This window comes from Erinaceus europaeus, chromosome 6, assembly GCF_950295315.1.
Source record: "Erinaceus europaeus chromosome 6, mEriEur2.1, whole genome shotgun sequence".
In the NCBI taxonomy this organism is placed as follows: Eukaryota; Metazoa; Chordata; class Mammalia; order Eulipotyphla; family Erinaceidae; genus Erinaceus; species Erinaceus europaeus.
In genome coordinates this window covers 2,317,984-2,343,231 of record NC_080167.1, presented here as the reverse complement: position 1 = coordinate 2,343,231, position 25,248 = coordinate 2,317,984, and the positions used below count along the sequence as shown (strand labels likewise).

The 25,248-nt window shown below is 58.0% G+C and overlaps 1 protein-coding gene across 12 annotated transcripts in view; it reads left to right on the top strand.

Annotated features, from left to right (window-relative positions):
* The window catches only part of LOC107523668 (merlin), a 263,651-nt gene that overhangs the window by 44,183 nt on the left and 194,220 nt on the right, over positions 1 to 25,248 (top strand). For 2 of the 12 annotated variants that reach the window (XM_060192869.1, XM_060192866.1), the window contains exons 9-17: positions 2,330 to 2,404; positions 5,030 to 5,143; positions 8,266 to 8,388; positions 8,744 to 8,961; positions 10,178 to 10,283; positions 12,687 to 12,814; positions 13,689 to 13,851; positions 15,325 to 15,369; positions 22,779 to 22,918. In XM_060192869.1, the coding sequence (XP_060048852.1) occupies positions 2,330 to 2,404; positions 5,030 to 5,143; positions 8,266 to 8,388; positions 8,744 to 8,961; positions 10,178 to 10,283; positions 12,687 to 12,814; positions 13,689 to 13,851; positions 15,325 to 15,360 (963 nt within the window). In that variant the 3' untranslated portion in view covers positions 15,361 to 15,369; positions 22,779 to 22,918. Of the gene's footprint in view, positions 1 to 2,329; positions 2,405 to 5,029; positions 5,144 to 8,265; positions 8,389 to 8,743; positions 8,962 to 10,177; positions 10,284 to 12,686; positions 12,815 to 13,688; positions 13,981 to 15,324; positions 15,384 to 15,929; positions 16,168 to 22,778; positions 24,223 to 25,248 lie in introns of those variants that run through there. The other 10 variants (XM_060192862.1, XM_060192861.1, XM_060192865.1 and 7 more) reach the window with 7 other exon arrangements.

Here is a 25,248-nt window from a genome sequence, read left to right as displayed (position 1 = left end):
CCCCATGGAACAGTAAGCCACGCTGAAGGGTACACCCCTTACCCTTCACATTTTCATTTCTCATGAGAGATTCTCTGCATTTTTTTTAAAGATTTACTTCTTTTATAAAGATTTTGTTTATTCACGAGAAGATAGGAGGAGAGAGAAAGAACCAGACATCACTCTGGCACATGTGCTGCCGGGGATAGAACTCAGGACCTCATGCTTGAGAGTCCAAAGCCTTATCACTGCGCCACCTCCCGGACCACAAGATTTATTTATTTATGACGAAGAGAGAAGAAGACCCAGAGCCTCCCTGTGGCACATGTGATGCTGGTGATCAGGCTTGGCCAGCGCTCTGCCCACTGCACCAAACACCTTGGCTATTTATTTCCTTATTTCCTCAGCCAGAGAGCCCTGCTCAGCTCTGGCTGGCTGATGGTGGTGCGGGGGATTGAACCTAGGATGTTGGATCCTCAGGCATGAGCGTCTCTTTGCAGAACCATTACGCTATCTTCCCGCCCCAGGGAATGGATGCAGAGCCCGCTGCACTGCAAGGCCACTACACTCCTCCCAAATTCCAATTAAACAAAAAGTTTTTGTTTGTTTATTTTTTAATTTATTAACGGAGGACGAAAGAACCAGAGTGTCACTTTTGCACACGCGATACTGGGCACTGAACTTGGGACCTCTTATTTGAGGGTCCGATGCTTTATTCACTTGCACCACTTCCCAGGACTCTTGTCTTTAAGAGCGGTGTGTGTGAACCCCTCACTGCCAGCCCAGCAAGTGCACTGGAGCACGGCTCAGCTCTGGCCTACGGTGGTATGTGGGGCTGAACCTAGGACTCAGCAGCCTTAGTCATGAGAGACTCTGCTTTTTGAAGATTTTATTTTTTTACTAATGAGAAAGTTGGGAGGAGAGAGAACCAGATGTCACTCTGGCATGCGCTGTCAGGGATTAAACTCAAGACCTTGTGTTTGAGAGTCTTAATTCCTTTTTTTTTTTTTTTCTTTTTTGCCTCCAGGGTTATTGCTGGGGCTCGGTGCCTGCAATATGAATCCACTGCTCCTGGAGGCCATTTTTCCCCCCTTTGTTGCCCTTGTTGTTGTAGCCTTGTTGCGGTTACTATTGTTATTGATGTCATCATTGTTGGATAGGACAGAAGTAAATGGAAAAAGGAGGGGAAGACAGAGGGGGAGAGAAAGACAAGAAGAGAAAGTGCTCAAATCTGAGAAGTCCCCGCCACTCGGAGCAGGAGGCACGTCCTGGGACACGGCATTTGCTCTGATGCCATGAGGCCTGCCACCAAGGGACACACATTTCAGGCCTCAGTCTCCCCAGACCCCCATTCTTCCTAGAGGTGCACCCTGAAGTAACAAGCCCCCCTCCGGTGGGAGGAGCCCTGCGGCTTGTTACTAACTCACGTAGGGAGGGGACCCTGAGCCTGTGAAGCGGCCCAGTGATGGCTTTGTTTCCAGGGCTCATTGATTGTTCTCGCCTGGCTCAGGCACAGCCTGTGGCTTCCCGCTGTCTGGCTAAAAATAAACTCCCCGAAGTCACAGATAACAGGCTGCAGAGAAGCAGCTCCTGAGTTCCCTCCACAGAGGCTAAACAACGGACGGAGAGCGCAAGGAACAGGTGCCCAGGCCGGCTCCCCAGCACATCTACCGGCGAGCCCGTCATCGTAGGCAGGCAGGCATGGCGGTCTTACCTGTTGGCTTATTTGCCAGAGCCCTGCTCAGCTCTGGCTTAATGGCGGCACGGGGCCTGAACCTGGACCTCGGAGCCTCAGGCATGGGAGTCTTTTGCGGAACCGTTTTGCTGTCCCTGCCCCCCCGGACGGCACTCTTGCATGTGCATCAGCTTAGGCTCCTCAAGGAGGGTGAGAACCGCAGATCCTGGAGGTGCTGCCCTGCGTGGCGACCCCTGGGCCAGCCCGGGCTTTGGCTGCGTCCTGAGCGCCCTCCTCCTCTCTGGGTCTCAGTGCCACCGTCACTTCTGCTCTGACCTCTTGGTTCCCTGATTGATTCTTCCTGTGAGCAGCTGTCGTCAGACACACATAGCCAGAGACCTGCGTGTTGGGATGCCCAGCACTACCCGCCTCCACATCTTAGGCCAGCTTAAGTCCCTCCCATGTAGGCAAGACCTGGCCAGAGCTCCCAGAAGTGGAGACTCAAGCCACCAGCTGGGCTCTGGCAGTCCTGCTCGGAGGAGCTGGTCTCCTGGCACCTGCAGTGGGTGCAGGACCCTGCCCTGAGCCAGAGCGCGGTCCTCGTGGGAGCTCTCCTCGTGGGCTACTGTCTCCCCGCCCGCCAGACTCAGACCGCTCTCTGCTTCCTTCTTTCAGTTCACTATTAAACCACTGGATAAGAAAATCGATGTCTTCAAATTTAATTCCTCAAAGCTCCGTGTAAATAAACTGGTAGGTTGGCCTGCCTTTATGACTGGTGTTTCCTGGAAATTGTTACCCTTTTAACAGTACCAGAGCGATACCTTGGGGGGGGGTGTACAACTTTTCCTAGCCCGTCCCCTGCAATCCACCCATTTAAAATTTTTTTTTATATTTATTTACTTAATTTCCCTTTTGTTGCCTATGTTGTTTTATTGTTGTAGTTATTATTGTTGATGTTGTTGTTGTTGGATAGGACAGAGAAATGGAGAGAGGAGGGGAAGACAGAGAGGGGGAGAGAAAGACAAACACCTGCAGACCTGCTTCACCACCTGTGTCAAGCCGGGGTCTTGAACCTGGATCCTTACGCTGGTCTTTGTGCTTCACGCCACCTGCGCTTAACCTGCTGTGCTACCGCCCGACTCCTGCCCCCTCCCTTTTTTTTATTTGTAACCAGAGCACTGCTCTGCTCAGGTCTAGCTTATGGTTGGTGTGAGGAATTGAACCTGGTATTCACACCCAGTAACGTGTGTGAAGCCCTAGGTTGGAGCCCCAGTCCCCACCTTCAGGGGGCAAGCTTCACGAGTGGTGGAGCACGGCTAGAGGTGTCTCTGCTTCTTTCCAGCTCTGTCCCTCTCTCTCACCATCTATCAAAAACAACAACAACAACAAAAAATAAGGGGGTCGGCATGAAGCGCAAGGACAGGCATAAGGATCCCAGTTCAAACCCCCGGCTCCCCACCTGCAGGGGAGTCGCTTCACAGGCGGTGAAGCAGGTCTGCAGGTGTCTGTCTTTCTCTCCCCCTCTCTGTCTTCCCTCCTCTCTCCATTTCTCTCTGTCCTGTCCAACGACAACAACAACAACAATGACTACAACAGTAAAAGGGGGGGCCACAAAAGGGAAAATAATAAATATTAAAAAAACAAAATGAGAACCCAGAGTTGGAGTTGTGTTAGTACTGAGCCCCAGTGCTGGCCATGGACCTTGCTCACTGCAGTTTCACAGCTCTCTGCCACTTCTTTCTCACTCAGAAAATAGGGCTGATGTCCTCACCAGAGCTGTTTCCTCTGTGGCCACCACACTTGCCTCCTGTCTGAGGCTGGGGCTTCAACCTGGGCCCCGTATGTGGCAGTGCAGGCACCTGCCCAAGTGAACCATCTTCACACTTTACTTTCTTTTAAAAAATGTGTCAGGCCAGGCTGTGGTGCACCTGGTTAAGCGCACCTATTACAGAGCGCAAGGGCCCGGATTCAAAGCCCCTGGCCCCACCTGCAGGGGAAAGCTTCAGGAGTGGTGAAGCAGGGCTTCAGGTGTTTCTCTGTCTGTCTCCCTCTCTGTTCCCCCCTTCTGAATTTCTCTCTATCACTATCCAATAATAAATAAATAATATTTAAGAAAAAAATTTCAAAAAAAAAATGTGTTCATTAGTGAGTGTGAGAGAGCGCCCTGGAGCGTGACTCTAGTGTGTACAGGGAGCAGCTAAGGACCTCATGCTCGTGGCTCAGCCTCCTAGCCGCTACCACCTCCCACAGGCTCTTCGTGGCTCAGCCTCCTAGCCGCCACCTCCTCCCAGACGCCCCTTGTGGCTCAGCCTCCTAGCCACCATCTCCTCCCAGAGGCCCCTCATGGCTCAGCCTCCTAGCCACCACCACCTCCCAGAGGCCCCTCGTGGCTCAGCCTCCTAGCCGCGACCACCTCCCAGAGGCCCCTCAAAGCTCAGCTTCTTAGCCGCCACCTCCCAGAGGCCCCTTGTGGCTCAGCCTCTTAGCCGCCACCACCTCCCAGAGGCCCCTTGTGGCTCAGCCTCTTAGCCGCCACCACCTCCCAGAGGCCCTCGTGGCTCAGCCTCTTAGCCGCCACATCCCAGAGGCCCCTTGTGGCTCAGCCTCTTAGCCGCCACCACCTCACAGAGGCCCCTCGTGGCTCAGCCTCTTAGCCGCCACCTCCCAGACGCCCCTTGTGGCTCAGCCTCCTGGCAGCCACCACCTCCCAGAGGCCCCCATCGTGACTAACACAGGTGCAGATCCCCCCAGTCCCTTTCTGCATCCTGCCTGACGGCTCTTCTTACTCTGGAATCACAGACGCCCTTCTCTACTTGTCTCTAGACCTGACCTTGGGGCTCAAGTCTTCAGTCCTCTTTGTGTGTATCCACCTTGTCTATTTCCATTTTCATGGGAATGAACTGCTGTACAGACCTGCCTTTAGACAAGCAAACAAAAACTTTTTATTTATCGGCTAGAAACAGAAAAATGGAGAGGGAGTAGGGAGAAGGGAGATAGAAAGGCGGAGACACTTGCATCCCTGCTTCACTGCTTGAGAATCTTCCCTCCTGCAGGTGGGGACCTGGGACTCGAACCCCCATGCCTGTAACATGTGTGCTCCACTGCGTGTGACACTCCCCACTCCCCAGCCCAGCCTTTTGTGTGAACTCTGCAGCCTGGCTCGGGGCAGTGGACCCAGAGGGCTTGCCTCGGTGCCGTGCCACGTGGGCCTTCACCTCTGAAGTGTGTCTCCTGGGCCCGGCCCTGTCTCTGAGCCCTCGAGGCCATCGGTGGCGTTAGTCCCCGTGTTCCCTCTCCTGCTGTGCTCGGGCCACCAAGCTCCCGGCGGCGATGACCCACTGTGGGCTCCACCTTCCTCCTGCTCCCCGGCCACAGATCCTCCAGCTGTGTATTGGGAACCACGACCTTTTCATGCGGAGGAGGAAGGCCGACTCCCTGGAGGTCCAGCAGATGAAAGCCCAGGCCAGGGAGGAGAAGGCTCGGAAACAGGTGAGCAGGGTGGGTCTGGGCTGCTGCCGCCAGAGCTCGGTGGTCTGGGGGCCGGGGAGGGGCGGCGTGTGGCCCCAGGCTGCCAGACATTGTCCGATCCTCCTGCCAGGGCCTTGCCCAGGCAGTTTTGCCGCTCCCAGCAGACTTTTTCTTTAAGTGGGAGACACAGACCGAGGGAGAGATACCACAGCACTGGAACTTCTCCGAGTGCTGTGTGCTACCCTACCCCTGTGTAGTGCCAGGGCTCCAGCCCAAGCCGAGTGCCCGGCAGGACACATTCCCTACCCACTGAGTGTCTCCCCCACCTGTTCTACCCTGGTGGGTCTTTGTGGGCCGATGCATAGCTGGTGGGGTCACAGCCCTGGAGATAAGGGGTGAGCTCTAGGGTCAGGAAGCACTGCCTCTGCTTACAGCCCTACCTACTGCCGTCAATGAGGCGTGCTGGGCGCAGCTCTGAGGAGAGCACCTCCCGTCTCGCTCCAGCCAGCCAGCCATCCATCCATCCTCCATCATCCATCCATACATCATCCATCCATCCATCATCCATCCTCTATCCATCCATCCTCCATCCATCCATCATCCATCCATCCATCCATCCATCCTCTATCATCCATCCTCTATCCATCCTCCATCATCCATCCATCATCTATCATCTATTCTCCATCCATCCATCCTCCATCCATCCATCATCCATCCATCCATCATCCATCCTCCATCCATCCATCATCCATCCATCCTCCATCCATCCATCCTCCATCCATCCATCCTCCATCATCCATCCATCCATCCATCCATCCATCCATCCATCCATCCATCAATCCTCCATCCATTCTCCATCATCCATCCATCCATCCTCCATCATCCATCCATCCATCCATCCATCTATCCATCCTCCATCTATCCATCCTCCATCCATCCATCCTCCATCCATCCTCCATCCATCATCCATCCTCCATCCATCCTCCATCCATCCTCCATCCATCATCCATCCTCCATCCATCCTCCATCCATCATCCATCCTCCATCCATCATCCATCCATCATCCATCTATCCATCATCCATCCTCCATCCATCCTCCATCCATCCCTCTATCCTCCATCCACCCACCCCCCATCCATTCTCCGCCCATCCAGGTTGCGCGTCACTGGCCTGTCCTCTGCCCGGCTTCTCCCTTTCTCATTAGAGGTGATGGAGTGTGAGGAGCCTCAGGCTCACGGCTGGAATGCTGATCAGACTCTGGCTGCACCTGCCCGCCAGGCGGACACGCTGCAGGGGCTGCAGGCCACAGGCTCCTTTCTGCTCGTGCCCATTCTGCCTCCTGAAGCACCCCCCCCCCAGCCTCCTGCCACGAGCAGCAATGGGGGACGTGTGTCTGCGGGTAGCGGCACCTCTGGGCACTGAGCTGGCTCCCGCTTGGGATGCTCAATGCTGTCGGGTCTGAGCCTGCGAGCGAGGGGGTCGCTGTGGGAGAAGCGGGAAGCAGGGAGGGTCCGCTCTGGGGCCACACAGCCGGCACGGGGTTAGGGTCCAGCGGGTCGGGGCGGCGTCCTCAGAGCCCTCAGCAGTCGGTCCCGGGCTGAAGAAAGGCTCTGCAGTGGGTCCCCGGTTCAGGCCCGGGGCAGGTAGCAGACAAAACCGGGAAGAGACGGGAACGTCCGTGAGCCCCGATTTCTCTTCTGTCTCGGGACAGAGGCCACGCTCGAGGATCCAGAGCTGTGCCGCTGAGAGGTGGCCTCCGTGGGTCTGCTTCTCACCCTTTATTCTAGTGAGGGAAACCCCACAGCACCGCTCCACCGTCCATGGAGTCCCCCTGCCCCTGCCCCATGTGCTGGCCGTGGTCCTGAGGCTCGAACCCAGACCCCGCCATGACAAGCTTGTACAGTGGAACTAACTGGGGGCTCCGGGTGCCTGTGGTACGTCCCCCTCCTAGAGCCTGGAGATGCGGGAGGTGTGTGGTGCTGGGCCCTCAGCCACCCGTGACCCCACCAGCTGTGCATCGGCCCACAAAGACCGTGGCCCCAGAGGTCCTGCACTGTGTGGGGCGCCCTGTGTGCATGTGGGGACGGGCTCCGTGTGTTGTCCCCGGCTGGTGGCTTGCTTCCGGACACTTTTGTTTTGCCTCCGGGGTTATCTCTAGGGCTCAGGTACAAATCCACTGCTCCTGGCAGCCATTTCCCCCCTTTTTCTTTCTTTAATTGTTATTACTATTTGATAGGACAGAGAGAAATTGAGAGGAGAGGGGAGAAGATTGAGAGGGAGAGAGAGACACCTGCAAACCTGCAGTGTCTTCCCTTCAGCTGGGAAGTGGGGGCTCAAACCTGGATCCTTACGCATGGTGATAGGCGTGCTTAACACAGTACGCCACCGCCAGCCCCTGCCAGGCATTTTTCTTTATTATTATTGTTATTATTTCTTAATGCCACTAGGGTTATTATCTCTAGGGCTCATAAGACTATTAAGCCCTTCATTAAGTTTTTTTAATTTAATCCCTTTTGTTTACCTTGTTGCTTTATTGTTGTAGTTATTGTGGTTGTTATTGACATTGTCGTTGTTGGATAGGAAAGAGAGAAATGGAGAGAGGAGGGGCAGACAGAGAGGGGGAGAGAAAGAGAGACCTACAGACCTGCTTCACCACCTGTGAAGCGACCCCCCTGCAGGTGGGGAGCCGGGGGCTCGAACCAGGATCCTTATGCCAGTCCTTACGCTTGGCGCCACCTACACTTAACCTGCTGAGCTACCTACCGCCTGATTCCTTTTATTTTTATTTGATAAGACAGAGAAAAATTGAGATGAAGAGACAGAGCGGGCAAGAGAAAGACACACTGCAGCACTGCTGAAGCTCCCCCGTATAGGTGGACAGCAGGGGTCTGAACCTGAGTGTTTGTGCTTGGTGATGTGGGCACTCTCCCGGGTGCACCCCCAGCACTCCCATCACACAGATGCGCGTCTTCTGAGGGCACAGGTACCAAGCCTGCAGTCAGCCTCGTAGGACGGAGGGGGTGGCGAGAGGTCCAAGGGGAGGCCTGAGCGGTGCCCCCCAGACCCAGGCCCCTGGAGTCAGGCGACCACCCGGAGGGGCCTCCCGCCGTTGGGGCTGAGCCGTGGCGCCTCTCGCCCTGCAGATGGAGCGGCAGCGTCTGGCGCGGGAGAAGCAGATGCGGGAGGAGGCAGAGCGCACGCGAGACGAGCTGGAGCGGAGGCTGCTGCAGATGAAGGAGGAGGCCACGATGGCCAACGAGGCACTGGTAGCCCGGCCCGCCCCATCCCTCCTCCTGCCTCTCCCTTGCCTGCACAGACTCCGGCGGGTGGCCGGACCACACTGGCTCCCCCTCCCTGCCCTCTGTGTGGGCGTCCTCCTCACACTGCTCTACAGGGAGGGCACGGAGCCGTTCTCTGCCTCATAAGTTACCGGCTCAAATGGGTGCTGGAAAAATGGGGCTCACTCTGGTCTTTCCCTGGGTGAAGCCAGGGGCCCTGGGAGTGCCCGCCACCCCTGTGCCCAGTAGGCACCCTGGGGATGGGGTGCTGAGTTCCAGGCCTCGGTTCTTGCCAGCCTGAGGGGCTGCCGTGTGGGGTCCCAGCCTGTGACCCCTCCTGCAGATGCGGTCGGAGGAGACGGCCGACCTGCTGGCAGAGAAGGCCCAGATCACGGAGGAGGAGGCCAAGCTCCTGGCGCAGAAGGCGGCGGAGGCCGAGCAGGAGATGCAGCGCATCAAGGCCACGGCCATCCGCACGGAGGAGGAGAAGCGCCTGATGGAGCAGAAGGTGCTGGAGGCCGAGGTGCTGGCCCTGAAGATGGCGGAGGAGTCCGAGAGGAGGTCAGGGGCCGGGGCGCGGGGGTGTCCTGGGTGCCAGGTCTCCCGGCCAGGCCGCTGCTTCTTGCTGGGCTGCAGGGACCGTAGCTCCTGGCGGCCCCGGTGGGTTCGCTCAGTGGACCCCTCGTCCCCCTACCGTGCCGCGTCCCCTCTGACGGCCACCCCGGCCACACCACGAGCCGTCGGACAGGCCACAGTGGCCGTGAGCAGAGGGCCTTGGGGGGTGGGAGATCACCCTTCACCTGCCATGCTGTTTGCTTCTGGTGGCCCACCCGGGTGGGTCTGAGGCCCCAAGCACAGCCGAGGGGAACCTCGGTGGCACCGCCTCCCAAATGCGCGCTCTGTTTTCTGAGACGCCATGCTGACCACGCCGACGCTGGGCTCAACTGGTGGTGCGGCCTGAGGCTCCCAGTTCACCCACCTCTGGGTGTGTCTGCCAGTGTGGCCTCGGCTCCTCTCTACTCCTCTCTGCCTCCTGTGAAACTCCCTCCCTCCCCTCATTCGTGACCAATAAAACAAATCTTGAAAAAAAGATGCTGGGGCCTGGCGGTGGCGCACCTGGTTAAGCATGCACAGTGCACAAGGACCCAGGTTCAAGGCCCCAGCCCCCACCTGCAGAGGGAAAGCTTCACGTTGGGTGAAGCAGGGCTGCAGGTATCTCTCTGTCTCTCTCTCTCTATCTCCCCCTTCCCTCTTGATTTCTCTGTCTCTAGCCAATAAATAAATTAATTTAAACAGGTGGGGCCAGGTGGTGGCCTACCTGGTTGAGTGCACACATTAGAGTACACAAGGTCCCAGGTTCAAGGCCCTGGTCCCCGCCTGTAGGGGGAAAGCTTCCCAAGTGATGAAGCAGTGCTGCAGGTGTGTGTCTCTCTCTCTCTTTCTCCCTCTCTCTCTCCCTCCCTCCCTATCTCCCCCACTCCTCTCAATTTCTCTCTGTCTCTGTCCAATAATAAGTAAATAAAAATTTAAAAAGATGTCATGCTGGTGGATGAACTTTCTCCCCCCCCACACACACACACATTATTTTCTCACCCAATTTTTTTTGTTTTGTTTCTGTTTTTGTTTTCTGAGAAAGAGTAGAGGGGCCAGGTTGTGGCACACCCGGTTAGCGCACATGTTACAGTGCGCAAGGGCCTAGGTTCAAGTCCCCGGCGTGTGGAGGGGATCTGCTCCACCGTCATCTCGGAGCTGAGCACCCATCTCCCCCACCCCCCAGGGCGAAGGAGGCAGATCAGCTGAAGCAGGACCTGCAGGAAGCCCGAGAAGCAGAGCGGAGGGCCAAGCAGAAGCTTCTGGAAATCACCACCAAGCCCACGTACCCGGTGAGCCTGGGGGGCCTGGGAGCTGCCCGCCCTTCCTGCAGAGCCTGAGCTCGGCCAGTCGAGGCCTCTCCGAACTCAGTCCCCAGCTGGCCAGTGCCAGGGCCAGTCCAGCTCCACATGGCGCAGCCCCAGGCCTCACTGAGTGTGCAGTCCGGGCAGGCACTGTGCAAGTCTGGGGGTCCCGGGACAGCCAGGAGGAGGGCAGGCGCCACACCTGTTGGGGGCTGGGGACTGCAGGGCCCAGGGGCAGCTCAGCTCCTCTAGGCTCACACGTGGGGTGTTTCTTTCTGCTTTTCCTTCATTGACTGATTTTTCAAAAAAGATTTGGCTAATTTATTAACGGTAAAGATAAGAAAAGAGAGAAAGAACCTGACATCACTCTGGTACATGTGCCGCCGGGGATTGAACTCAGGGCCTCATGCCTGAGAAGCCAATGCCCTGTCCACTCACTGCGCCACCTCCCAGACCACAAGTTTTTCTTTTTTTTTAATCATTCCTTTTTATATTTATTTACTTATTTACTCATTCATTCAATAGAGACAGAAATTGAGAAGGTAGGGGACATAGAGAGTAAGAGAAACAGAGAGACACCTGCCACCCTGCCTCACCACTCGTGAAGATTTCCCGCTGCGGATGGGGGAAACCGAGCCCTTGTGCCCTGTGATGTGTGCGCCACCTCCTGGCCCCTCTTTTTTTTTAAATTTTTTTTCTCATTTATTTATTTATTTATTTTCCCTTTCGTTGCCCTTATTGTTTTATCGTTGTTGTTATTGCTGTCATCGTTGTTGGATAGGACAGGGAGAAATGGAGAGAGGAGGGGCAGACAGAGAGGAGGAGAGAAAGATAGACACCTGCAGACCTGCTTCACCGCCCGTGAAGCGACTCCCCTGCAGGTGGGGAGCCGGGGGCTCGAACCGGGATCCTTATGCCGGTCCCTGCGCTTAGCACCACATGCGCTTAACCCACTGCGCCACCGCCCGACCCCATTATTTATTTATTTATTTTTAATGTTCTGAGGATTGAATAAATCCCAGAAGAGAGCTCTCTCTCTTTTTTTTTTAATGTATTTAATCAATTTTAAAAGTTTCATTTATTTAAATGAGAGAGAGAAGAGTGCTGCTCGTACCTGGCACCCTAAGGTGCCAGGATCAAACTCTGTAAATGCCCTGCCGCCTGGCCCTCAGGACCCCTGAGCACACACCAGATGGCCTGCCACAGGCCTTGCCACCCTCCCCGGTGACTGGCTCAGGCCCATGCCCGCAGAGAGGTCCTCGCCGGGAAAGTGCTAGGGCACCAGGGTGACCCTCGGGCGTCCGATCTGCAAAGGCGTGGTGACAAATTACGGCAGTTCAGAAAGCCCTAGGGGAGTGGGGTGGAGGACAGCACAGGCTCATTTCTGCTTTCCTTGAGTTCTTTCTTGATTTGTTGATGTGGGAGGCAGAGTTATTAGATGTGAGGGAGGAGCGGCTCTGAGGAGAGACCAGAGTCCAGTCTCTGGCACTGCAAAATGTCAGAACAATACTCAAGCTTTCTCTCACACACTCACTAAGTCAGTCAGTCGTTTTTGGTTTTTAATTTTTTTTTCTATTATCTTTACTTAAGGGATAGAGACAGTCAGAAATTGAGAGGGAAGGGGAAGACAGAGAAGGAGAGAGACGCCTGCAGCCCTGCTTCATCACTCGTGAAGCTTTCCCCTGCACGTGGGGACTGAGGGCTAGAACCTGGGTCCTTGTGCACTGTAACGTGTGCGCTCGACCAGGTGTGTCACCACCCTGTCCCAATCAACAATTTAAAAAAGAACATTTCAGGGCGGGGGTAGATATCATAATGGTTATGCAAACAAACTGGCATGCCTGCAACTCTGAAGTCCCACTTTCAGTCCCCTGCACCACCATAAGCCAGAGCTGAGCAGTGCTCCGGTTAATTTTAAAAAAAAGAAGAAGAACATTTTAAAACTTGTTTTGCTTTATTTTACTTAGATTTGATAGGACAGAGAGATTGAGAGGGCAGGTGGCGGTAGAGAAGACAGACAGACAGACACCTGCAGCCCTGCTCCAGTGCTCGTGAAACTTCCCCTGACGGTGGGGACCAGGGTCTTATACTTGACAGCATGTACACTCAGCCAGGGGTGCCACTGCCTCTCCCCCGTGCAGGGGGGAGTTTGATTTCCACCTGCTCAAAGCAGGGCACCTTCTCACTCTGCCCTCCCCATCCTCAGGGCCTGGGTGTGTCCTGAGGAAGCGGCTGGGTGGGGAGCACCTTCATGTGTCTGACCTGCAGGCTATAGGGTGTGTCTGAGGCGGGGCACAACAAGAGCCCGGGGTGCGGGGAGGCAAGGCCTTGAGGGAGGCTCAGTGGTCAGCGCACAGCCCTCCCTGGCTAATGGAGGCTTCTCCCTCGCAGCCCATGAACCCCATCCCAGCCCCGCTACCTCCCGACATCCCCAGCTTCGGCCTCCTGGGCGACAGCCTGTCCTTCGACTTCAAGGACACAGACATGAAGCGGCTGTCCATGGAGATTGAGAAAGAGAAGTAGGTGGTCCTTCCCCTCCTCTCCCCCCCATCCCTAATCACAGCAGAAGGGCCTGGCTGGTCAGGTGGGCCCCCTGGAAGGGCGCCCTCTTTGCTCTGCTGGCGGCCCGGGTGTGGGCAGGGATGGGGGCCCAGCCCTCAGCTAGAGGGTGTTCTCTCCCAAGGTGCCTGTGTGTGGTCTGACACTGGGTGCTTCCTGCTGGGGCCAGCTCTCGGGAAAGGTCAGATAGACCTGAGCCCACCACGCCATGGGCCCGGGCTGTGGGGCCAGCGTGTCTCCGTGTTTGTGTCCGCTCCCTCACTGGGAGTCACTCCTGGGTGGGCTTCCTTACTCACTTGGTTTCCAATAGACGCAGCGGGAGACACCACAGCAATGCGGCCTCCCTGCTGCTGTCTCACCTCCAGGGGGTCCGGGGACTTGAACCTGGGCTGTGCACACACCTTACTGAGTGAACTACCCAGGCCCTGGCGTTTGAGCTCTCATCAAGTCCCAGTAGCCCCTGTGGCAGTGAGAACCCCGGGGACAGAGGTTCTGGGACTTGGCCCCTGGCGCCTGAGGCTTCCCAGCTGGGCCTGAACCACACCGGCACCTCTGGGCCTCTCCCCTTCCTGACTGTGGCCCCCGCCTGCAGCCGTCTCCCGAGGGCTGTGCTTCCCTGCTTCCCGGTGTGGGCCAGGAAGCTCCGGTCAGCCCTGGATGGTGAGGGTGCGGGGTCTTGGGGGGTCTGGGTGCCCGGGGCCCTGCTCTCTGTGCTGCCGGTGGCACAGAAATCGAACCTGTGCCTCCGGCTGGGGATGCAGAACCCTCCGAGAGCGCCAGCTTGCGGTGTCTGTCCTTCCTCCCGGCGCCGGCTGAGCCCCTCTCTGCCCGCAGGGTGGAGTACATGGAGAAGAGCAAACACCTGCAGGAGCAGCTCAACGAGCTCAAGACGGAGATTGAGGCGCTGAAGCTCAAGGAGCGGGAGACGGCGCTGGACGCCCTACACGAAAGCGCCGAGCGGGCCGGTCCCGGCAGCAAGCACAACACTGTCAAGAAGGTGCAGGCCCGGGGCCGGGAGCGAGGGGACCACCGGGTGGGCCCCTTGCCCTGGACGTTCCCGGACGAGGACCCCGTTTCCGACCCCCACCCTCCGGCCTGGGCCTGCCCGCCTCTGGGCGACAGAGCTGTGAGTCCCCCGGGCGCCCCGCGCTCTGTGCAGAGCTCAGAAATCACATTTGGGATTTTTTTTTTAAAGACACTGTTCACGCTTAAAAGGGAGCCGCCAGAGGAACTGTGACGTTTTACTGGCAAGTCCTCCACTGTATCGCTGCCGGCTTCATCTTTCTCCCCCAGTATTCCAAGTTTCAGCTTTTTTTTTTTTCTTTTGCCTCCAGGGTTATCGCTGGGGCTCAGTGCCGGCAGCCAATTTATTCCACTTTATTGAACAGGACAGAGAGAAATTGAGAGAGGAGGGGGAGATAGAGAGACAGACACCTGCAGACCTGCTTCACCGCCTGTGAAGCCACCCACCTGCAGGTGGGGAACTGGGGGCTCGAACTGAGATCCTTGCATGGTCCTCCGCGGCTCCTTACATTCCAGCCCTCACAGCCCCCCAGTAAGAACCGTGTGTGTGTGTTCAGTGGGTGAACTGTGTCTGCTAGGTCTGCGCCTGTGCACAGCTGGAGCATGGGCCTAGGGTCTGTGCATGTGCACAGCTGGAGAGTGGGCCTAGGGTCTGCGCATGTGCAGAGCTGGAGAGTGGGCCTAGGGTCTGCACATGTGCAGAGCTGGAGAGTGGGCCTAGGGTCTGCGCATGTGCACAGCTGGAGAGTGGGCCTAGGGTCTGCGCATGTGCACAGCTGGAGAGTGGGCCTAGGGTCTGTGCATGTGCAGAGTTGGAGAGTGGGCCTAGGGTCTGCGCATGTGCAGGGCTGGAGAGTGGGCCTAGGGTCTGCGCATGTGCACAGCTGGAGAGTGGGCCTAGGGTCTGCGCATGTGCACAGCTGGAGAGCATTCTCCCAGCTTCATTTTTTTCTTTTTCTTTCCTTATTGAGAGGACAGACACCCCTCCACACCCCTCCACCAGCCAGAGTTCCCCTGATCCACCCATGGTCCTCCCATGGGGTGCTGGGGTTCGGGCCCAGGCCTCTAGCATGCAAGGCGTGCGTGCTGTCCAGTGAGCGGACGCCCGAGTCCTCTCTTCACTCCAGTTAGCCTGGCGCCGGGCAGAGAGCTGCCTCCTCTGGTGTGAGCTGGCAGGAAAGGTCTCTCCCCATCCGACTACGCGCTTCTCTCCTGGCTGCTGTGGCTTCTGGGCTTCCTTCCAAACAGGTCTTTCACCCGTGGGTGGGCGGAGGCGTCAAGTGCTGCCCCGGCCGTGGTTCGTGTCGTGGATCGGTTGTGGGGCACCCAGAGCCCAGGCCCCAGCCACCCGCACGGGCACGGCGGAGACTTGGTGAAGGGCGCTCGTGGCATAGCGGATGTCACAGGATGTGTTCTTGTCTCTCTTCGTTCTGTTTTGCTGGTTTAGCCTCAAGCCCAAGGCAGAAGACCTATCTGCATTTGAGCCCTCACAGTAGGTTCCTCCAGGTACTCTGTGTGGTGGCGGCCCCGCCCGTGGTACTAACCCTGCATGAGCTTTCCTGTCCTTGGCGCTGGCCACGCCGTGCTTCCAGGCTCGGGCTGCGTCCGGCCGTTCTTCCCTCCAGGGCTCACCGGCAGGCAAGGGGAGGTCACTCCCCGTCCTGCCGGGTGCGTCTTGGTGGCGTTGTCTTTGGATCGGTGACCCAGCATGGAAGCGGGGTGAAGCGGGTGTCCTTGAGAACACTGCCTCTCTGGGGATCAGGCCTCTTGGGGTGAGGCCTCTGCAAGCCCACACGTGGCCGGCAGCCCCCGGCAGCTGTGCGTGGCCCTGGAGGCCCCCCACCCCCACCCCGTCCATTTTCTTCTCCAGGAAAGTAAGCCTGTGGCTCTGGGGCGTTGCGTGTAGTCTGGCCTGCTCTGATCGTGTTGCTGCCCGGGCTGCTCATGGCGGGGCCGGGGGTGGGGGACTAGAGCGAGTCCCCAGGACAGTGGGGGACAGTGGTCTGTGTGAGTCCCCCTGCTGAACACACTGACCGCCGCCCTTGTGCACAGCCCCTCGCCCGCAGGGACCAGAGCCAGCCCCCAGAACACTGCAGCAGCCGCCGGCAAGGGCACCTGCTCATCTGCGGACAGGGGCTCCCCCAGCCCACCCGGGTGCGTGGTGCTGTGATCCAGCAGGAGAGCCTGGCTCCCAGCGGCCCAGCTGGTGCTGCTTGTGGGGGATTCTTGGCTCGGTGCTTCCTGGAGCCCACGGTGGGACCCGTATCCCTGGGCCCCTCACCTGGCAGCTCCTGCAGAGAAGGGTGGGAGTCTCTGGCCGGCATGGAGCACCAGAGCCAAAGCCAGAGCCGAGCAGAGCTGTGGCCGAAAAGTAAAGAAAAGAGTACTGAATCAGAGGTTAATAAAGGCACAGACTCGACTTATCTTTGTTTACTATGAGGAGAGAGGTCAGCACTGCTCAGCTCTGGCACAAGGTGGTACCGAGCTCCACTCTGGGGGCTTTGTGTGCAAGTCCTGTGCTCTGACAGGCTGAGCTGCCTTCCCGCCCCTAGAGTTGGCGTTTTGATGCGGCTGGTGTGACCTCAGCGTCGCCAGGCTGAGTGGGTGAACCCTTAGGCCTCGCTGCCCTCCATCCCCCAGGGGCCGGTCCAGGGGCAGCCCCTCCACAGGAGAGCACAGTCCATGCACCTCGCTTCTAAGCAGTCACACTGATTTCTGGTGCTCTTAAGGTTTGGGGACACGGATTTCTTCTGTGAGTGACCCCCGGCCGGGAGGTGGCAGGGCCTGCACTGCAGACTCTTGTGCCCTAGGCCCCAGGGCCCAGTGCTGCCGTAAGCCAGAGTGGAGCCGTGCTCCAGCCAGGAGTAGAGGGGCGCTCCTTCCTCACCCCCACCCTGCATCTAGGTCTCTGCCGCCTCTGCTCAGCAGGCCCTGGGGGCCTGCCACCTGTGCTTACTGCAGGGCCGCTAGGGAACCAGAAGCCTGCCAGTGACGGGCTTCTGCTCACAGCCTGTCTCTGCCCTGCCAGCCTGCCTGCCCCCGAAGGCTCAGCAGCCTCGTCTCCATGAGGCGAGAACTGTCCCGTCCCTTCACACACACACTCACACTAACACTCATGCACACTCACACTCACGCACTCACACACACACACACACACACACACATGCACACACAGTCTCACACACACTCACACAGTCTCACACACACACATACACACTCACAGTCTCACACTCACATTCTCACTCACACACACACAGTCACACACACACACATACACATACACACTCACACAGTCTCACACACATACTCACACACACAGTCTCACACACACTCACACAGTCTCACACACATACACACACAGTCACACACACACAGGCTCACTCACACACACCTGTCACACCCAGGGGCCCTTTGTAATGACAACTCAGCAAGGAGCAAGGGCCGAAAACCTTTTTTTTCTTAATTTTTTTAAAAATTGATTTTCCCTTTTTGTTGCCCTTATTGTTTTTCATTGTTGTAGTTGTTATCGACGTCCTCCTTGTTGAATAGGACAGAGAGAAATGGAGAGAGGAGGGGAAGACAGAGAGGGGGAGAGAAAGACAGACACCTGCAGACCTGCTTCACCGCCTGTGAAGCGACTCCCCTGCAGGTGGGGAGCCGGGGGCTCGAACCAGGATCTTTCTGCTGGTCCTTGTGCTTTTTGTCACATGCACTTAACCCGCTGCGCTACCGCCCGACTCCCAAAACTCTTCTTTTAAAATAAATCTGATGGGGCACAGCCATCTTTCTCTCTCTCTCTCTCTCTCTCTCTCTCTCTCTCTCCCTTTCCCTTCAATTCCTCTCTGTCCTAGCAAATAAAATATAAAGAAAAAACAAAGTGAAAAGGAAAACTGGCTGCCAGGAGTGGTGATTCGTAGAACCCCCCGCCCCCCACGCCCCAGCAGTAACACTGATGGCAGTCAGGTTAAAGCAAATAAAAAATAAATGTTGATCCCCTGTACCACCATAAACCAGAGCTTAGCAATGAATGCTCCGGATAAAAAATAAATGAATAGGGAGTCGGGCAGTAGTGCAGCGGTTTAAGCGCAGGTGGTGCAAAGCACAAGGACCGGCTCAGGGATCCTGGTTCGAGCTCCCAGCTCCCCACCTGCAGGGGAGTCGCTTCACAGGTGGTGAAGCAGGTCTGCAGGTGTCTGTCTTTACCCCTCTCTGTCTTCTCCATTTCTCTCTGTCCTATCCAACAACAACAACATCAATAACAACAACAATAAAATAAGGGCAACAAGAGGGAATAAGTAAATATTAAAAAAAAACTCTAAACAAAATTAACGAATTGCGAAGGACTCACTTATGAGAACAAGGGAGAGAATCAGAGCATCACTGCGGCACATTTGATTCCAGGGGTTGATTCAGGGCCTCGTGCATGACAGTCCAGTGCTCTACCACTGAGCCACCTCCCCAGCCATGGTGAAAGGGGGAGCGGTAGCACAGTGGGTTAAGCGCACATGGCGTGAAGCGCAAGGACCCAGTTCGCACCCCTGGCTCCCCACCTGCAGGGATTCGCTTCACAGGCGGTGAAGCAGGTCTGCAGGCGTCTATCTTTCTCTCCCCCTCTCTGTCTTCCCCTCCTCTCTCCATTTCTCTCTGTTCTATCCAGCAACAACAGCAATAGAAACAGTAACAATAATAATAACGAGGGCAACAAAAATGGGGGGAAGAAGGTCTCCAGGAGCAGTGGATTCGTGGTGCAGACACCAAGCTCCAGCAATAACCCTGAAGGCAAAAAAAAAAAAAGCCTCTTTAAAAGGCAGAATTAACTCCACTCCACTGGTTTTTTTTTTTTTTAATTTTTTAAAAAAATTTATTCCCTTTTGTTGCCCTTGTTGTTTTACTGTTGTAGTTGTTGTTGATCTCGTTGTTGTTGGATGGGACAGAGAGAAATGGAGAGAGGAGGGGAAGACAAAAAAGGGGAGAGAAAGATAGACACCTGCAGTCCTGTTTCACCGCTTGTGAAGTGATTCCCCTGCAGGTGGGGAGCCGGGGGCTCGAACCGGTATCCTTACACTGGTCCTTGTGCTTAGCGCCACCTGCGCTTAACCAGCTGTGCTACCACCCGACTCCCTGCTGGTTTCTTCTGCTGTGGGTCTGGGTCCCCAGGGGGGCCACCTTCCTCTCCCTGGTGAAGGGGCGCGTGCTATGTCCGGGCTGGCCTTGGGGTTTCTTCTCTCCAGCCAGGAAGCCTGGTCCATTCTGGGAGGCAGTCACCACCTGCACTCGCTCACAGGCTCGGTGCCCAGCTGCTGGCAGCTCTCCAGAGAGGATTCCACCCACCTCCTTCCCCAAAGACCCACCCAGCCTTTGATTTGGGGCTGCTGCCCTCCAGGAGGCCTCACCAGCTCCTCTCGGAAGCTACAGCCTCGGGCATGACCCTCTCGGGTCCCCTCTGCAGCTCTGCTCCTGGTTTGCTGCTGCGTCCACGGGAGGGGGCGTCGGGGCAAAGCCTCCCGCCGATTCCATGACCGGAGTCTGCTCACCTGTTGAGACAGCAGCAGCCGGGTCGCACCCCCCTCCTCCCCCGCCTCTGCTGCCTTTGGGGCCCAAGGCGTCCAGGGACAGAGGCACATCCAAGTTTTTGGTTTTTTTAATATTTATTTATTCCCTTTTGTTGCCCTTGTTGTTTTATTGTTGTAGCTATTATTGTTATTGATGTCGTCATTGTTGGATAGGACAGAGAGAAATGGAGAGAAGAGGGGAAGACAGAGAGGGAGAAAGACAGACACCTGCAGACCTGCTTCACCGCCTGTGAAGCGACTCCCCTGCAGGCGGGGAGCCGGGGGCTCGAACCTGGATCCTTACCCTGGTCCTTGTGCTTTGTGCCACGTGCAATGTCTAAGCTTTTGCGTGGCAAGGACCACCGGTCTGCTGAGGCTGAGCCAGGCTCCGGTGCCAGCTCTGCGGGGGCGCGTGTGTGGCAGCCAGTCCCCACGCACATGGGTGGCATTCAGGGATAGGTTGTCACCAGCAGAGCAGAGAGCTGCCACGGACTGTGGACAGCAGCGTCCCACGCTGGGCCAGTCTGCCTGGACCTGGCCAGGCTGCCCCTCACCCCCACCCCTGCCCCAGCTGTCGCGGGGAAGGAGGACAAAACCTTGGAGGGTTTGTGTCCCAATCTGTTGGGTTTCATGCGACTTTTTTAAAAAAACTGGCTAGTGTGTAAACAGGTCGCACTGCAGGTCTCTATTTCCAGTGAGAGGGGTGCAGTGCAGGGCAGCCGCTTGCTGGGGGAGAGCAGATGGAGGCGAGGCCCCCCAGGACACTTCTGAATCCAGGTGCCCGGTCACTGGTGCTCAGCGGCCCTGAGTTCTGCAGCCCACCCCACACCTCTGCTCTAGGGGCCAGGTCAGCAAGACGCAGCCCGGGGAGTCCGTGTGCCCTGTGCGGTCTGCTCTCATGAGGCAACTTGTTCCACACTCGCTGGCCAGGGTATCTGCTGCCTGCCCCTCACTTTGGGATCCAGCCCCCCAGAAAGACTGGAAGGGGAGCTGGCAGCTGGCCCAGGCTGTCTTCCAGCAAGGGGAAGGGAAGCCTAGGGGTGCGGCTGCCAGAGGGGCAGGTTCTGGGCACACACCTCCTGGCCACGGCAGCCCATGTGTCTTAGAGGGGGTGTGGGGCGCTGCACCAGACGTGCCAGAAACAGACGCCTCTGCAGGACGCTCCCTCAGGAGCCCCTGTGAGTGTCCCTGATTGTTCTCAGACTGGGGCCCTGCTGAGTGTGAGTGTAGGGCCCAGTGACCGGGTGAGGGCGGCCAGGAGCCACAGAGACAACCCGCACACGCCCAGGTGGTGTCCTTACTTCTTTCCAAAAGATTTATTTCATGGCTGGGAGATAGCTCACCTGGGAGAAGTCACACGAGCTCGAGTGTGAGGTCCCAGGTTCAGGCCCTGCCACCACAATGAGCGCTGTGCCAAGGGGAAGAAAGCTTTCGTTTGTCTGGTAAATCAGGAAGTGACTTAGTAGCTACTGTGTCGGATTCTCAAGCCACTCCCCAGCATCACATGTACCAGAGTGATGTTCTAGTTCTCTCTCTCTTTTTATATATTTATTTTCCTTTTTGTTTCCCTTGGGTTTTTTGTTTGTTTTTTGTAGTTACTGTTGTTGCTGTCATTGTTGTTAGATATAGATAGGTCAAAGAGAAATGGACAGAGGAGGGGAAGACAGAGGGGGAGAGAAAGATAGACACCTGGAGACCTGCTTCACCGCCTGTGAAGCAACCACCCTGCAGGTGGGGAGCCGGGGGCTCGAACTGAGATCCTTACGGGTCCTTGGCGTTTCATGCCACGTGCACTTAGCCTGCTGTGCTACTGCTGGACTCCCTCTAGTTCTCTCTTTTCTTTGCTCTCATTAGTAAATAAACCTTCAAGGGAATTAAAGGTGGAGAGGGTGTCTGCCAGGAGTGGTGAAATCACGCGACAGGCCCGGCACTAGCCCCTGTTGACAGCTGAGTGATGAGTCTTGTTCCTGGAGGTGTGGAGCAGGTGCTGTGAGGGGCAGCCAGGACACCGCTCCAGCACGCGCGGCAGCTGGGATGGAACTGGGAGCCTCAGCGCCTGAGTCCTAGGCTCACCCAGCTCCGTGGGCTCCAGAGCCACCAGTGCCTCGCCCCTGGCACCCCAGGCACAGCCAGCATCAGCCTGTGTCCCAGGATCCAGGAATTCCTGGAGCTGGTGTGTGAACGGCCTGCCCACAGCCTGGGCTCTCCACCTGGGGACACGGCCAGGCCTCCCTGATCCTCTGCCTGCCCTGGAGACCAGGGAGGCCAGCACGGCCTGGGCTCTGCGTGCACACACACGCACACGCACACAGGAGAGAGGGGAGCCGTGTGGGGAGGGTCGGCTCAGTGCAGCTCCTGGTGGTGACCATGGGTCCGCACTGAGTGCCGTGGGATGGGGGTCCCTTCCGGGGTTTCCCCCTTTGTGAGGGCAGGGCTCTGGCCCCTGGCCAGTCCTCTGAGGCCTTCTGGTAAACTCTCCTCCCGAGGCCGTGGCCCCACCCCTGCCTGGAGGGTTCACCAGCCATGGGCACAGGGCCCTCTGAGTGCCCACCCTGGCCGCCTGGGGGCTCTTGGGGAGGGAGCTCTGTGAGCCGGAGCCTCGGTGCCCGAGCTTCTTGGAGCCGCTTTCCGAGGGGCTTCTTGAGTTGGCGCCGGCGTAGGAAGGCCAGATGCCTGCTACACGCGGCTTATTAGTGGGGAGCCAGGAGACTTGGCAGGGCGACTGGGGCCGGCGCACAAGCTGCCTTGTTCCGGGGGCTGTGCCAGGGGTACTTGCTCCGAGTCCTCCTCCCCCAGCCCTGGAGACAAGACCGGGATCGGGATTGGGCCCACCGTCCAGAGAGGGACACCCGGAGACTGGGCACAGAGCCAGCTTCTCCCCAGCCCCCCCCCCCCCCCCAGGCTCTGCTACCCTGCTGCTTAGACTGGGGCTTTCAGTCAGCCAGCACACACTGAGTGCCCAGGTGCGGTCTGCGGAGAGGTGTGGGTGGGAGGATGCCTGGGCTATGCTCTGCGCCCTCTCACCCTGAGGCTTGTCAAACCAGCAGGGCAGGGAGCAGGGCTGCCTCTTCTGGAAGCTTCTGCTGGGGGAGACCCCAGTCGTGGGTGTGGAGTTGAACTGGGGTTCAGCAGCCCAAGGAGGCAAGCCCACCCCCCAGTCCAGGCCACAGGCTCCCTGCCGAGCCGAGCCTGTGGCCCTGCTGTCCGGCCAGGGGCCCTGGGCCTGGGGCGACAGCCTTGCCCGCCACAGACAGCACCCCGCCGAGGCCCAAGGAGCGTCCCCGGTAGCCGCTCCGAAAGGAGCAGCCTGCCTGACGCGTGGCCTCACCCCTGCTCTGCTTCCTTGCAGCTCACTCTGCAGAGCGCCAGGTCCAGAGTGGCCTTCTTCGAAGAGCTATAGCGGGCCACCCGCCACCCCACGATGCGCCTCCCCTGTGGGGCACGCTGCGGGAGCCACTCGATCGGGGCCTGCAGAGGGCACTCCTGGAGCCCCGGAAACCTCCATCTGAGTGGGGCCCCTGGCCAGCCAGCAGAAGGTCCCCCAGGCACGGGGCCTCCCACCCCGTGACCATCTGTACAATCCTTCCGAAGCCTCCAACCCTCCTCCGCCTTCCTTTGTGGAAGCTACCCAGGGGTGCCATCTCTGCCCGGTGCTGACCACGCAGCCCAGCAAGGCGGTGAGCGACCCCCTTGGAGACTGGGCGACACCCCGGCCTTCCAGAACGTTCATCTCCGCTGGCCTGCAGGGAGGACGCCTGACTCCCTTAGACCGTGTCTGGAGCAGTCTGCCAGCTGTCTCACCAAGTTTGCCTGCACCCTGGGCTGCATTCCCGCCGCACCCACAAAGACCCAGGGCACACCAGTGGTGAAGGCTGGCCGCCACCCCACCACCCTGCCCGGGTCTGAGAGGGAGACAGTGTCTCCCCTTCCCCTCCGGCTTCACCTGAGGAGGGGGGGATGGGGGGGGCTGTGGTCACACTCTAGCCAGCACCTTACAGCCCAGCCGTGACTGGCCGGCACAACTGCTCCTGGGGCTCCTGGGACTCTCGGCGGACACCGTGCCCAGGGGGCTGTCTGATCTAGACTGCCTCTCCTCCTGTCAGGTGCCGGCAAGCCCCCAGCACTGTCCCCCCCGGGCCTCAGTGTGCCCTGGTGGGCTTCTGGGAGAAGACCGCAGCAGATCCCTGTTGCTTTGAGACTCTCGCCCCCTCCAGAGACGCAGCCAGGCCTCTGTGCCCAGGGTGTGCTGGGCCAGCCGCCCCTTATCCAGCCCCCGTCACAGCGGCACCACAGAGGCTCTAAGCTTGGCTGCCCATGGCTTCCAGAGTTCCGTGTGTGTGTCCCCTGCCCGCCGCCCAGCCCAGCCTTCTGAGAGCAGCTCCCTTTCTCCACCTTCACCGGCCTGCAGCGCAGGGCCTACTTAGTAAACACCACAGGGCTGGAGTAAATCGGCCTTGAACCGTGGTGCACCTGGGGTGTGGGGAGGGCCAGGCCGGTGGCCCCAGAAGAGCCTCGTGGGGCCTACAGGCAGAAACCGTGATAGGCAGACCATGGAGACCACTGCCCGCCCTCCTTGTCCTTCAGTCATGCTGCCCACCCACCAGTGCGCCGACCTGCCTTGGCTGCTGCTCACCTGTGACCTCACGTAACACTCTGGGACTGTGCCTTGTCACCGCTCAGTGGGGCCTGGCGCCCTGGGAAGGGGTCTCCTGTGAAGGCCTAGCTGGGGCGTGGCATGGGGTGGACAGCTGTGTAATTAAACGGTTGTTTTAATAAAGTCTAAGTTGCAAGCAGGCCTGTCTGGGCGTCCTCAGTGAGTTTGGGGCTCAGAATATCAAGGTCTGGGTGGCGGGGGGGCCCTGGGGCTCTGAAGAGGCTTTGTCCCCCCGGGACCTCAACTCCAGCCCCTGTCCCCAGTGAGGAGCCAGGCCTTTTAGTGCTGGGAGAGCAGTCACTGCCCTCACTCGGGGGACCCGGAAGCTGGGGTGCCCCTCCAGGTGCAGCCTGTGTCCCCGCCCAGGACCCCCCAGCTGTGACACAGGACGCCCAGCTGTTGTCCCCGAGCCACTTGACAATCTTCACACCTGAAGTTGGGAGCGGCTGCCCTAGGGCTGGTGTGAGTGGCGGGGGCGGGGGTGGGGCTTTGTCCCGAGCTGGGCCACGTGAGCACAGTCTCACCACTCGGTCCCCGCAGATGGGAAGCATCATGCCGTGCTGAGGCTCCCACCTGGGCTGTGCACAGCAAGCAGGTGCGCTCCCTGGTGCACTCGAGCCGTCCAGCCTGAACCCAGATCCAGGAGGCAGCTGAGCTGTGAGCACGACAACCCCACCCCCCTGGGTCCCCACTGCCCGAGCTGGAGGGGAGGTGAGGCTTCAGACACTGATGAACTGGATAAAGCACTGGACTCTCAACCGTGAGGTCCTGAGTTTGATCCCCGGCAGCACATGTACCAGAGTGATGTCTGGCTCTTTCTCTTCCTATGTTTCTCATTAATAAATGAAATCTTTAAAAAGAGTCAGGCAGTAGCGCAGCGGGCTAAGCGCACGTGACGCAAAACGCAAGGACCTGAGTAAGGATCCCGGTTCGAGCCCCCAACTCCCCACCTGCAGGGGTGTCGCTTCACAGGTGGTGAAGCAGGTCTGCAGGTGTCTGTCTTTCTCTCCCCCTCTCTGTCTCCCCCTCCTCTCTCCATTTCTCTCTGTCCTATCCAACAACGACTACATCAGTAACAACAATAATAAAAAACAAGGGCATAAAAGGGAAAATAAATTGCCGGGCTAGCTTCACGGGCTGGAGACACGACCAGGAACTCATGGCT